This window comes from Stegodyphus dumicola, chromosome 4 (assembly GCF_044657685.1).
Source record: "Stegodyphus dumicola isolate Sdum_Otavi_A_Nest chromosome 4, ASM4465768v1".
In the NCBI taxonomy this organism is placed as follows: domain Eukaryota; kingdom Metazoa; phylum Arthropoda; class Arachnida; order Araneae; family Eresidae; genus Stegodyphus; species Stegodyphus dumicola.
Window position 1 is genome coordinate 241,706,041 of NC_140771.1, and position 14,984 is coordinate 241,721,024.

Consider the following 14,984-nt stretch of genomic DNA (forward strand, 5'->3'; position numbering starts at 1 on the left):
TGTTTCCAGTTTACATTTAATCACTGTTTAATCACTAATAACTTTTATTGAAGTGACATTAGTTGCATCTTAAACCTTCTGAGCACAGGTACAAAATTGATGAAAACTGAATAAAAAATACTGCCTTTTTTCCTGCAAAAGGGAATGTTTGCATGTATTCAGGATAAATGGTGAATGCATTGTTTGCAGAATTCATTATCAAAGGGTTAAAAAATATCTCTGGTCAATGGCCATACAGCTAAAGGAACAGAATATTTGTAGCCCCTTTTGGTTTCTCTTTCTAACAGTTACAATATAACGGCAGCATGAGAATTTTGTAGTTTTCTTATACAGTACAGAGATTGGCTAGTTTCTTTCAGAAAGACCTGTGGTAAGGCATCCCTTTGTATAGGTAGTAACACTCATGTGCTTAATTAAAATACTCCAGTTTTTAAAAATTATTACTTTACTTTTTTATATTATTTAAATCAACAGTACAAAAATAAATAGATGGACAAACACATGATTAAATCAAATAACAATTATAATTTTATTTATTGTAGGAAGAATAAGCGATACATATAACTTATGTTTTATTCCATGTTCCATTGATAGCTAAGTGCTGCCATCCGAGGCTGATGTATTTAATTTCTTCATTTTAAAGTTTCTGTCATAATAATATTAAAATTATGTAAAAATCAGGATTTGTTGTGAATCCAAACTTTGGTATTTCTCATGCATTAAACAAACTTTCGTTTTAGTTTTAATCATTGATTTTTCTTCAGTGCTTCGAAGTTTTTTCTTTTATCTTTTTGTACATTTATTTTTTAATTATATTTTAATTTAGCTTAAATTAAATTTTTATTTCCTTTTTAAAATTTATTTTATAATTTAACACTAAGGCTCAGAAACTGATTTAAAAAGTATTTTAATTTAAAATTTAATCATTAAATATCTGTTTCCTAATTATGTTGTTTCATTTTCTGATTAGTTCATAAATCTTTTCTAAACTAAAATTGTATTTTTACTTTTTTCAGAAATTGAACACAAGTTAAAAGCCATTCAAGATCTGTGTTCACACCTTGAGGTAATAAAATTTTGATGTTATATTATTCAAAAATCTATTTTTACATTAAGAAGTTTATACATGTCCCATGTAAAGGAAAAAAAAAAATGCTGTAATTTCTATTATGCAAATAAAAGTAAAATTAGTATAAAACACTTATTAAATATATTATTTATTTACTAAAGTAATCTTGATTATATTATCTCCCAGTGGCGGCTCGTGGCTAAAATTAGTGGGGGTGCTGTTCCAAAAAAATTTAACCTTTGTTTTAAAAGTATGTAAAAAGAAACAAACAAGTATAAAAAGAAAATTTATTTTGAAACTTCATGAAATCTTGCAAGAAAAAAATGAAACATTTCTTAATGACTTTAATCAAAATTATTACAGTTCATTCTTTGTCTAATCATTTAAAAATGAAATCCATTCCTCTTGTTTTAATTTGTGCGAAAAGGTCAATAATTTTCTCCTTGATCTCTGGATGACAACTGAGGAAATTTTTCTTTATTGAAAGCAATGCAAGCGCATTTAGTCTTTCCGAATTCCTAGCACCTCTTAGAAAAGATTTCATTTTTTTTCAATGTTGAAAAGCAGCGTTCTGCCTTTGATGTAGTCAGGGGAACTGTCAAGAGAATTTTTAATCAGTTTCGTAATTTCACTAAGAACATCATCTAGATTATTTTCGAAGATAAATTTCAGTAGCTCAATTAATTTGAAGTATTCATAGATATTCAGACCTGCAATAGAATACTTTTAGTTCAGTTTCAAGCTTTTCTTTGCCAATCATTGGATATGCTTCAGTGGTCAGTACTATTTCTTCTGTAGAATGTTCATTCCTAAAACTAAGCATTTCTTAAGACACAATAACACGCCGAATAAATACTAATTCAGAAGTCAAACAACAAAAATCAGCGTTATATTTACCAAATTTTCACAGGACTAGTTTCGATGGTTTTACCGAACCACCATCTTCAGCTGCAAAACCGCAAATGAACCAGATAGGAAATAATGATTAGATAAGATAAGAAAGCCTGGACAAGAATAAGCAAGTGGCGCAATTTGGTAAATATAACGCTGATTTTTGTTGTTTGACTTCTGAATAAGCATTTCTTGTTGAACAATTTAGCAGCTGATAAGTATTTAGTTGAAGAATATCTGTGCATTATATCAGTACATAGTTATAAAGTCACATATTTCCTTAGCTTCTGCCATCAGTGTCTTTGAAAAATTCTTACAGTATTTTGAGTTTCTCAATTCTAAAATAGCAGTTTTGGAAACTTTAAACACACTAATTTCTCTGGATTGCATTTAGTTGTATATTATTTCAACATGAGGTATCTGATAAAAAATCTCAAACAAAACTTGAAATTATCATCATTTAGATATTTTAAAATTCCTGTTGCTTTTGCAATAGTTTGATCTGCATTTGACGTTGACTGAATTTCAGTAAGGCAATTTTTTAAAAGTTACAAATGTTCATGAAATCTGTTTATGGTCCGTATGATGAAGTTCCACCTTGTGGAGGAATACAACATGCGCGGAGTAAAAAGAAATCACGTTTTCAGCAACATGCCAGAATTTTGGCACTGCAAGAGCGACAGTGCTAATCTCTCTACCCGGCTCGCGTGCTGCTTTCTGTGTGCGCATGCGCGGAACAGCCAAACACCACGTTGCTGGAACTGTGAAGCGCGCAGTTCCAAACAAAGACTTTCGTACCTTTTTCACAAAGTGGGGGATGGAGACTGACATTAAGCTTAAGGATTATGTATTGTAAAAGTATAAAGAAAGAATTAAAGACTAAAGGGCACACTATATTAAATATTAAAAATATTAATAAGGGGGTGCTGCAGTTCCACAGTGCTTATTTCGAGCCGCCACTGTTATCTCCTAATATAAAGTTAGCAGAATGTATCTAAATGAAGTAATCCAGAAGTATGAAATTTAATAATTTTTCATTTAGATACATCCTACTAACTTTATATTAGGAGATAATATAATCAATATTACTGCGTCATTTCTAGATCAATCTATGTCGCATGGCTTGTGTAACGCCGTAACGCCTATGACGTTGATGATTTGGATTGATGCCGTAATGCCTATGACGTTGATGATTTGGAATCTAAACTCAAAAGTTCGAGAACTGAAACCTTGTAACCTAAACCAAAATCTTCTCTTGTTGAGTCTCCATATTGGATAATTGTACACTTAGCTTCTGCTAATCTTCCAGCAGTGATGTTTTTTCACTGTGCTCTTTTCTTATCGCAATAGTATTCAAAATTGTAAGTGTTCTTGAATATGAACAAATAGAGTGTCAAGTAAATTGTGGCCACAAATGTCAATCGAAATAAAAATAAATATTTAGTATTACTTGGCTGCTAAGTTTCTTAGTCATTATGGGTTCGGTATTTCAGCATTCTGCACAATCAGAAGTCTTCCACTTCAATATGCCATGTATGTGTTTCACCATCAGCATTTCTGCATTTCTGCATCTCATTTTAGGATACTATTACCTAAAAAATATGATTGCAGATATCAGAGTCAAGATTCTGTTATTTTTTGCTGTTATTATATATGTTTTTCTTTGTCATTTTGGACATCCTTTCCAGTTTCATTAATTTAACATTGAATAATTAAACACGTTCATTGATAAAGGCATTCAAGAGCATATATAGAATTAAAGTAATGTAAAAAGTAATAAATGCATTTATCTTAATTTTGTACTTTATCTGTGCATTTTCTCAAAAAAAAAAAAAAAAAAAAAAAAAAAATGTAAAAATATCAATTGCTTACATTAATTGTGAAACAGTAGTTTCATATTTTATGTGTGCATTCAAAAAAAAAAATGTAGCTGCTGTTTTAATTTTACATGACTTCATTTACTAATGTTTGTGAATCCCTAGTCTATTGTAGCACATCCCTGTTATTCTTCATTTTTGGCTCGATCAGTTGCATCCATACTAGGCTTTCTAAAAGCTGGAGAACCATGTTTCATCTCTGAAGAACCTATGCAGGTATTTGGAAAACAATACTTTTATTTTTCCATCAATTTTTATTACTTCATCAATTTTCTGGTTTATTTTTTCTCTCATTAAAATTTTAGTAACATATTACTAAAACACATGCAGAATAATTGTACGTCAGATATTGAAGTTATTATATTTTTATGTTTTTTATTTTGCATTTTAAAAAACATTCAGTGGGGTTGCAGATTTATTTAAGTCAAGTTTTATTTCAATTTTAGTTCATGTTTCCATTTAGTAGTAGAACAATTTAGTAGTAGAATGAGTAATACAGTACAAAGTCCATAATCCGGACTCCTCGGGACTTCGGCGATTTCGGATTAGGGGTTTTTCCAGATTATAGATCATCAATTTAAATCTGGTAAGATGACATGCAGAGCTTATGCAACTAAAAATATGAAACCGTAATTTATGAAATAAAGAGCAATTATGATCTAAAGGGTATCAAAATTTACAAAAAAAAAAAAAAAAAAACCCTTAATATTTATTTGTTTACTTTAGTAAACATTTCTTTCAATGTAAGTTGTTTAAGTTGCTTTGTTTTTTGTGCTAATACTTTCTTTTTAATTCTATAAACAGACATAATTTCTTGTTCAGTTACAAAGTTCCATTGTTCGAGTTCTGTAATTGCTGTGTCGAGAATACTGACTAACTTGTCAACCGAATTTTTTTCCTTTTCAGTAACGTTCTCTGTTACTTTCTTCACTATCGGAAGCATGCATGTGTAAATGCTTTACTGGCTTTATGCGCATGCATAGGGGACGTACGCAAGTTTGTGGCTTTGAGGTCTGGCTTATAGATCATTCCGGATAATGGACGTCTGGATTATGGGCTTTGTACTGTATATGCTTGAATTTCAGGAATAAAATTTCATAATACTATGTTTAATGTGTTTATAAAATTTATCTGCTGATTATCATGTAAACCATTAAAATTCAAAGTAGTGGTAAAATGTTTAATTCTGCCACTTATTAAATTTTAGACTGGCATGCATCTGTTGCTTTTACAAGTACCACTATTTTAGTATGATTATTTGTTTTAAAATCAAGAAATTAAATATTAAAATTTTCTGTACTTTTAGTTTATCTGCATTTAAGAAATTGTAGTGGTGCTAAATGATAATAGCAATAAATATCTTATCCTATATTCTAATCCTGTCCTCCCATCAGGCACATGTGACTGTTGTTATCTTAGCTATGACTTGTTTCACATTAATTATTTCCTTCATGGATCCAGCTCTGGGGGCACTGTAGACATGGGATTACAAATTACCAGAGCACATTTTTCGTAAAGAGTCCCCTTTGGCCCTCTTTTTCTTAAGTAAGATTTCAAGAATCTTGACTTGGCATCTTTATATGTAAAGTTAAAAAAGTTCAAATAATTACTAAATAAAAAAAACAGATTAAAAAAAAAAAAAAATTACAAAAAATTATTTTCACAAAAATATTTTCTGCTATAATATTTGCTTTTAATGTGAAATATACCCAGTTAAAGGGCTTTGGGCCTGTTTATTTTTATTTATTTATTTAATTGTTCTATTATTTGTCAAAATTGTGCCTTTCTTTTAATCTTAAGCAAATATGCTCTATTTTCTAATAAAGTAATTACATACAACATTGATTTTCTTATATGATATTTAAGGGCTGTCGTTATAATTGGTACCAGGATGCACAGATTCTGTTGTCATTTGTCACATAAAAAATAATAAAACTGAACTTACGAGCATTTTTTAGAGTCCCAAGATGTTGCCAGAAAATCAAAAATGTTCTAATTTCTATGTAATGATGTTATATATTCCTGAAAAAACTTGTAGTGGAAATTCAGCTTTAAAGAGCATAGAAAATGGTAATCATGGGAGTAAGAAATTCACCTAAAGGAAATCTGATTGCATTTCCAGCCATCTGATTTATTTATTGTTGCTGCAAGGAGTACTATCAAATTTTACTAAGATAATATGGATATCATGAGGAAAACTGTCATAAAATGTAGTACTTATCTTAAAGAATTTTATGTTGCAGGGGAAAAAAAGGGGGAAAAGAAAAACTGCAATATATAATATCCAAACGGCAAGCAAAGTAATTAATATCTACATCATTGTCAAAGTTATCTAGGTACTAGCCTAGTCATGCTTTGTCATGAGGCACAAGTACTGCAATTTTTAATTCAAATAATATTTTATTTGTAGATTTTTCTCTGTCATTTTTTTATTAACATATGGAAATGGTTTTAACTCTTTTTATATTTGCAGCAATTACGAAAACTTCTGTTAGAATTTTTGAATCGAATTCCATCAAAAGATGATTTACTACCTTATGTGCAAAAGATATTAAATCAGTTGTTTGAACAATTTACGGTAAATTTCTAAATATGTGTTTATTTCCTTTTTTTTTTTATTTATGTTACATATTATTTTAATCTTTATTAAATAATGGCATTAAATAAGTACTGATGTAATTTTTGCTTACAAATTATTGTTGAATGTTATATTATTATTCAGTTAACAAATTCTCAGAAAAAAAGCATAAAAATCAGAATCTTATATGTCTGTATTATTAAGAGGAATCTGTATTTACATGTTTGTTCCTCACATTGCAGAAAAAACAGCAGTGTTAGAGCTACCAAATTTTGAGCACTTAGTTCTTTACCAAAATATGCAGATTTCGAAGCCTGAATTTTAAATTTGAATTTCCTTTTATTATTTATGTCATATTTTACACTAATTTAATAGATTTTTTTTTTACATACTTAGCAATTTTTAAAATGAGTATTGGCCAACACAGCTTGAAAGGAAATATTTTTATCTTCAGAATGCCAGACTGTTGCCATTTGGCAAAATGTTGTATATTTATCTTTCCCTTTTAATCAACAAACTTAGTCATTTAATGTTATATGTTGCCACTGTTTAAAATGAAATACTTTTATCTTCCACACTTCTCAACATGTTGCCATTTGGCAAAGCATGAGATATTTAATTTTTATATTTATTCTGTGTGTTTAACAAACTAAGCAGTTTAAAAGCACAATGAATATTTAATACCAAGAACAATAAATATTCTTAAGAAATTTTTTAAAATTTGTTAATTGGTTTGATTTAAATAAAAATGCATTTAAACTATGAAATTATACTAGTAGGACTCAGTAAAATCATTGCATATTTTTTCTTTTTTTTTATGATAATTATTTTAGACTGTTAATTAACATATAAGCATACTGCTTAGAAATAGCACAGTGCATTTAAAAGTACACATCATGTTGTTGACAACTGGGAATTGATTTCATCATGCAATAAATATGTGAAATTTTGTTACAGAACTGTTATGTTAGGGCTTGGATTTTGATAACCTCAAAATTCACTGAAAATAACATAAAAATAACCAGAAAATGCCCCTTAAAAAAAAAAAAAAAAAAAAAAAAAAAAAAAAAAAAAAAAAAGGTTTCCCCAAAATAAAAACATAATAACCTAGAAAATGACACACTTGACAAACACTAGCAAGTGGATTAAAACCCATACATAGCTGTCGCTTGAAATTTATTTTTTCTTCCAAATTTTAAACCTTACACAAATGTATCACAATTGCACTGAATTATTAAGTGCTTCTTGATTTTTTCAAAAGTGAAAGATCTTCTACTGTCAGTATATAAGTTTTTATATTATGAGAAGCTTATCTCAGCATTTAAAGCAGTTATTGAAGCAAACAAACAAACAAACAAAAAACATATCACTTATTAATTCTTCAACAATTTCAAAAGAGTTGCTTCTCCTGTTATGATGAGAGATATTTTCTGTGTAGTATGGAAGTCACAGTTTTTAATCAAAACTGTGTTGAATTTATCAAATGGAGTGTTTGAAACTGCTACCCAGAACCTAAACTTGTTAGGGAAGTCTTCGGCAGTACCGAAGAGCCCAGGTTTGAATCAAAGAGAAGGCATTGATGTTTGTAAATATATAAGTGTCTTTTAGCCGCCCAGATGGTGTAGTGGTTAGGGGAGCCTACTGCAGTATCAAAGGCACCGGTTTTGAATCCAGAGAAGGCATGGTTGTAATTGTCCGCCCTTTCATAGGAGGCAGCATTTGCTGCCTAATATGTGCCTCCACAATAAAATGGCCAGTGTTGGGAGGTGAATAATTTTTAATTGCTAAAATTTTAGAATTTTCTGTCTCTGTGCCATTTTTAAAAAAAAATTATATCCCAAAATCTAAGTTCTTTAAGTGCAAATTTACATTTTGAGGAATTAACTTTGAGGCCAGCTTCATTTAATAAGAAGAAAACTTCTAAATGTTTAACATGTTTGTCAATAGTTCCACTCGTTGTAAATATGTCATCAAGATATACAAAAGTACTTTTCTTAGGATGTGTCTTAAAACTATATCTGTCATTCTTTGAGATGTTGCCGGAGCTCCGGCAATGGTAAGCCAAACGGTATTCTCAAAAATGCATATATGCTTGATTTCACAATGAAGGCACTCTTTCCAATATCTTTGTGTTTTATGCCAGTTAAGTTTATAGTTTCTTTAGTGACTTTTGTTCCTTAAGAGAACAATATTCTCAATAATAGTAAATGAGCAGCATCTGACTGAAAAGAAATCCATTGGTATTTTATTTAGGTTTCATGGATAAAACAGTGGATCCATTTTATTTATTTTATCATTTAAATAATAAATGTTTAACACACCTTGTACAGTACTTGTAAAATGTGTTGTAATTATGTTGTAATGGAAAAAAAAAAAAAAAAAAAAAAAAAAAAAAAAATCAAATTCTCCTGTGTCGTGGATCTGAGGAATGAAAATGTTCTAATTTATGTAAATAAAAGCAGCTATACAATACTATAAAGCCTGTCATTTTTCAAATGCACTGCATGCAGAATATTTTAATTATATTACATTATTTTAGGTTAGGTCACAGAATTAACTTGCTATATTTCAGGTTTTTTGGAATATTTATCCTATGGAATTAGTTTTGTTGTTAGAAATATCTTTAGAAGATAATTCTGCTTTTTCAGCATGACAGAGCATAGCATTGTTGTCTCTAAGAGGGATACCATTAGAATAGTGCTATTTACCTGTAACAGGTGTTCTCATTAACTAAGTAACAAAATACATGGTTGTAATTAAGCTACGTAGGCAGAAACATTTTTTAGTATGTAATCTCAGTATGGCTAGAAATGCCATGGCAAAAGACAAAAAGAAAATAATAAATTAATGACAAAGTTATTCAAATGAATAGCTGGTCTGGTTTCATTAACTAAACATTACTTACTTCTTCAATGACTGGAAAAAGATGAAGAAAGTATGTGAAAAATTCTTCAACATATTAACAGTTACTGAATAATGGAAAGAAAATGAGAAACTACCGAGGAAGATTATTTATAAGTCTCAAATCAATGTGAAGATCAAGGGAGGGGGAGCTGAATAATTTATTAAAATGAAAATTTAATTAGGATGAGATATAAATCAATTGTTATTGGGTTACCAGGGCTGTGGAGTCAGTAGGGAAAATAACCGACTCCGACTCCTGGAATTTGAATGACTCTGACTCTCTCATATATATATATATATATATATATGTAAACATATACACATGGGTTACAGCTTATTTTTTAATATGAAAGAAGTAATAGATGCTACAGGAAAAAAATTGATGGTGTAGCAAATGATTTATATTAATTAGCATTTATTATGAAATGGGAAAACTGGCATTAGTTATTTCTAAGAAACAGTAGCTTTGGCAAGATCTTTGTTGAAGGACCACAGATCCGATTTGATAAACTTCAGAGCTGAGAAGAGTCTTGCCACACTAACTTGAGTAGGAGGAAGAGCTCTTACTTTTAAGGCTACTTCTTTTAAGGCTATTTCTTTTAACTTTTCAGGATAGATTTTTGTAAGTTCTAAAAGAGGTGTCTTTGCAAGTGCAATCATATTTCTTTATTTCTTCAAAGACTGTGTAGAAATCTTTTTTGTATTTTATCATTTTTATATCTAAAGGCTTTTGGTTCTTTATTTTCATTCGCTTTGCCTTAGCCTTTTCAATATTATTCAAAAATATTTCTCAAAATCTAATTCATCACTGGAAGAGGATCATAGAGACTCAATTGCAATGTCTGCAGTTTGACTATCCTGATTCGAATTCTCCAATTGTTCTGAGAATAATTTCATTTATAATGAAAGTTCATAGATGGCTTTCTTTGCCTTTTTAATTTGTTTGTCATCCAAGAAAATTCAGTGTTTCGGATCTACATAAATTGAACCCAGCAAGATCTCATTGTCTAGCAAACTAGTTTCTCTTTTCGTCATTGAAGAAATGATTCCTTCTGCAATAAACCCTCCATTACAGAAAGAACAAACACCCCATTCTTCCATTCTTGCCTCCTGTCAATTCTTCAGATTGTAGCTTTTTTGTGGCTATATATGGTGTAGAAAGAAGAGTTTCCGATTCTGCAAGATCATTCCACAGTCTTTCTGTTAGTGAAACATTAGGGTTATCTACATCTTCTAAAAAAGTTCTTAATTCTAAAAACCTTTTTATCATCAAATATGTACTTCCTTATCACAGTGTTTGATCAAAAATTGCTCCTTTTCCTGCTCGCTTCCTAAGAATGGCATCAATTTTGGGAGTTCTTGCTGCTGTTGCTGCTTCCCTAAATTTACCAGTGAGATTTTGAGATTTGTTACTAAATGAATCGGTTTAATCACTAATGGCACATATCACATCCATCCTCCTCTCTTATATTTATTTATTAATATGTCAATAAAATACTATAAATTAATGTATATAGTCCATAAATAAAAATAATAACTCGGCTTGTCATTAATTTTTTTCAATTCATTTTAATTTCATTTCAAATTCAAACTGTTCAACAAACCTGGAGTCGGAGTTGACCTGTTTTTAGAGACTCCAGCTCCGACTGCTTTTATCCCAAAATTTGCCCGATTCCGACTCCACAGCCCAGTGTGTTACTAAAAGTTATGAATGTTGCTTGATTCATATTTTAATTATTTGTATTGATATTTTTGACCTATTATGTTACTCATTTATTGGAAAACATTGAAAGAACAAATATAAAACAATGCATCTGTTTAATATGCAGTAAAATATTTTAGGTCAAAACCAGTTAAAATGAATTTATACATTTATTCATTGTGGTCTAATCTGGTTAAGCATATAATCAGTAACAGAGTAGAATTAATTATTAGTAGAATTATATTTCATGAATTTAATTAAAGATATTTTATATAGTACAATTTTAAGATTTATTGTTATTTTTTTCATAGAAGATTTATTTGCTGTGTGAATTTAATAGTTGATGCACATAGATTTTTTTATTTTGCAAAATAGTTATTTAAAAAATAAAATACAGTACAAAATCTGAGATCCGGACTGATTTAAAATCCGGACCTCAAAGCCCTATTTTTTAAAGATTTTTTTTTTTTTTTTTTTTTTTTTTGCCATGCTTTACGCATGCACATTTGATTCCCTCCCATAATAAAATATGTCGAGAGTCCTGATTATTGATTTCACTTCGGCACTAAATAAAATACGTCATTATTAAGAAAGAATCATTTTAGCATTAATTTGTGTGATCACTAATGTGGCTCCGTAGCTGCATATTTGCTTGGCATACATCTCAAACTGAAACACTGTACATACGAACATGGTTGATTTTACACCTTTTATTATTTTATATCTCTGACGCCAACCTGGCGAATCATTATTTATTATAATTTGCTATCATCACTGCATGTTTATAAACACATGATAATTAGAGTAATGACTCTTGCTGCAATACCAAAATATTTTTTTTTTTAATATTAGTTAATATGGTCATCTTTTATTTCGACATTATGCTTGGAGATGATTACAGATTTAAATTCAATGCACTAAGAAATGTTGACGAGGAAAATTTTAACAAAAATTTCTTTCCATATGCTAAACATAGATTTTGTTAATGATACTCATAGGCCAAAAGATTACATTTAGTGCTATTTGAATTAATAATTGATTTGTTACTCACATAAACCCAGAACCAGTGACAGAACTCTTATGGCTGCATGGGGTGGCAGAATTTAGGAAAGACAAAATTTTTAGAATTTAAAGAAGAACTAAGCCACAAAATTAAGGGATGACAAAATTTTCAGAATTTAGGGAAAGCACTGGGACACAAAATTTAGAGGTGATAAAAACTTAGAACTTACAGAGGTTTTTGATAGCGGACGTGCAGAGACTGCATCAGGCGGTAAAGATATCTAGGCCCGGGCCTCAATAAGCTTTAAGTATATGTGGGAATTTATTTATTCAGGACTAGGATAAGCCTTAAGTATGTGAAAAAATATACAAAGTATATTTAATAACCAAGCAAATGTAATGCAGGCATAATTGTCATAGTACGCAATAGAAGCAAGACAAAATTTTATTGGAACAACTTGTCATTCATCGCCAGTCTCATGAGAAATAGCCAATAATTTATTAAGCTAGGCTAAAATTATAATTTACTGATTCCAAGGACTTTCAGTTAATATAGCATATTATGCTGTTTTTTAATTTTCTAATTTGATCCAGCTTATTTATTATTTTTCGCAGGCTGTTATTACAGCAGTTTTATGAAAATTAAAGTTTCAGCTTTCAATTATGTCGAAAAGAGTTTCTAGTTCTGGAGCTGCAACAGGATCTACAAAGCAAAAGCATGTTTTGATGTCCATTTACACGTTCACGGCGGTGCGGGCCACTGGTGGCCTGCACTGGTCTGTCTCATCGGGCTACGTGTACCACCGGTTGCCCACACTAGACTGTCTTATTAGGCGGTGTGTGCCACCGATGGTATGCATTCGATTGTGTTATTAGATGCTGAAAATTAAAATAATGAAAAATTAATGTTTATTTATTATAAAAACTTTTTAATAACAATTATAATTAATAACTATTAGCAAAGTACTACTAGCATACAGGTCTGAACAGGTAATCGCGTGCCACCAGATGAAACGAGGCAAAAATTCGAGTGCTGTCTCACGGCGAAGAACATAAAAGTTGGCCCCGGCGTGAACCTGTTAAACAAAAAATGGAATTGCTTCAAAAAATGGATAAAGATATATATCCATCTCAAAATTATGTGAGGAGTATGGCATTGGAAAGTCAACTGTACATGAGATAAGAAAACAGAAAAAGGAACTTTTTGAGTTTTTTACGTATTTCAACACTCCACTCGCAATGAATAACAGAAAAACTATTTGTTATGCTGAAATGACTATTATGACAAAGTGATAATTGAATGGGTCAAACAGCATCGCAGCAAGGGCATACCATTGGCGGGACCAATGCTAATGGCTCATGCCAAAATATTTCATGAAGAAATTAACTTAAAAACTGAGTGCACATTTTTGGCAGGTTGATTAACCAAATTTTAAAATCACCATGGCATAAGTGAGTTAAAATTTCAGGTGAGAAAGCTTCAGCTGATACTGAAGCTGCTGAACTATTTGCAGATGATTTCATTGAACTCATTAATAGTGAAAAGTTATCTCCAGAACATATTTACAATGCTGATAAAACTGATCTTATCTGGCAATATATACCACAGAATACCTTGACAACATCTGCAGAAAAGGCTCCAACTGGTGCAAAAATTCCAAAGCGAGACTAACAATTTCAGCGTGCACAAGTGCTGCGTAAATGTAAATTTTTCCTAATCAGAAAAGATACACGACCTCGAGCATTTAAAGGTGTAAAGATTTTCCCTGTTTTATATCGTGCAAATAAAAGAACATTGATGAAACAAACGTCAATGAATGATTGGTGTGAAAATCATTTCATACCCGAGGCTCAGCAACATTTGAATTCAGTTGGTTTAACTGATGAGCCAAAAATTGTCCTGATTGAAGACAACTGTTCAGCTCATACAGAGTTTTAGAGAAAGATAATGTATCCATATTATTCTGTTCTTCAAACTGTATATCCATCATTCAGCCTATGGATATCGGAATAATGTACGCTCTGAAATGCAAATATGAAGTAGCATTTTTAAAATCTATATTAAATTTCTTGAATAATGCCAATGCTATTCAAGAATTTTTTAAATACAGGGTGTTTATAAAGTCCCAGACCCATTTTGATGTTTAATAACTCAAACAATAATGAAGATATAAACAAACTTATGGCATTTATTGATGGAATAACTTATATATTTTCTTTTTTAGGTTTGAATACTTTTGTAAATATCGTCTGCATGTGTGGTTAATTTCAGATAATTTCATTTTCCAGTCTAAATATCTGTACTTTTCTAAATGTCATCTGCTTAGTAATTGCATTTTCCTCCCTTTTGTTTTTGGCAACTATTGCAATGTTATGTTTACTTTTTATGCGTTTGTTCTAGTACTTTTGTATGTGATGTTTTATTCGACCGTATATTAAGGAGAATGCATACACCACAAGAGAAAGCACAGATTTTATGGTGGTTCATAGAAACAAAATCCATAATGCAAACACAGAGAAATTGCAGAAGAATTTACCAAAAAAATCCTCCATCCAAAAGCAGCATCTTGCGGTGGAAAATTTTTTTTCTAGAAACTTGAAGTATCGCAGATAAGAAATGTTCCGGACGTCCCTGCACAAGTGATTTTGATATTGAGCGTGTCAGAGAGACATTTTTACACAATCCTAGAAGATTTGTGAAATCAGCGCCAAGAGAATTGGATATGCCAATTTCGACGGTGTACAAGTTTATTAAGAAAAAATTAAGACTGCATGCATACAAAGTTCAAATTGTTCAAGTTTTGGAACCGGACGATAGGCCTAGGAGGATGGCCTTTGCAACAGATATGCTAAGGAGGATAGAAGATGATGCTGAATTTCTGAAGCGCATAATGTTCTCTGACGAAGCATCCTTTCATCTTTCTGGCATTGTTAATCGCCATAATGTGCACATATGGGGAT

General features: G+C 30.6%; 1 protein-coding gene across 1 annotated transcript in view; it reads left to right on the plus strand.

Annotated features, from left to right (window-relative positions):
- The window catches only part of LOC118193461 (transformation/transcription domain-associated protein-like), a 313,501-nt gene that overhangs the window by 25,288 nt on the left and 273,229 nt on the right, over positions 1-14,984 (plus strand). The window contains exons 3-5 of the mRNA XM_085816144.1: positions 1,017-1,066; positions 3,943-4,053; positions 6,311-6,415. Coding sequence (XP_085672270.1) covers positions 1,017-1,066; positions 3,943-4,053; positions 6,311-6,415 — 266 coding nt within the window. The remainder of the gene's footprint in view (positions 1-1,016; positions 1,067-3,942; positions 4,054-6,310; positions 6,416-14,984) is intronic.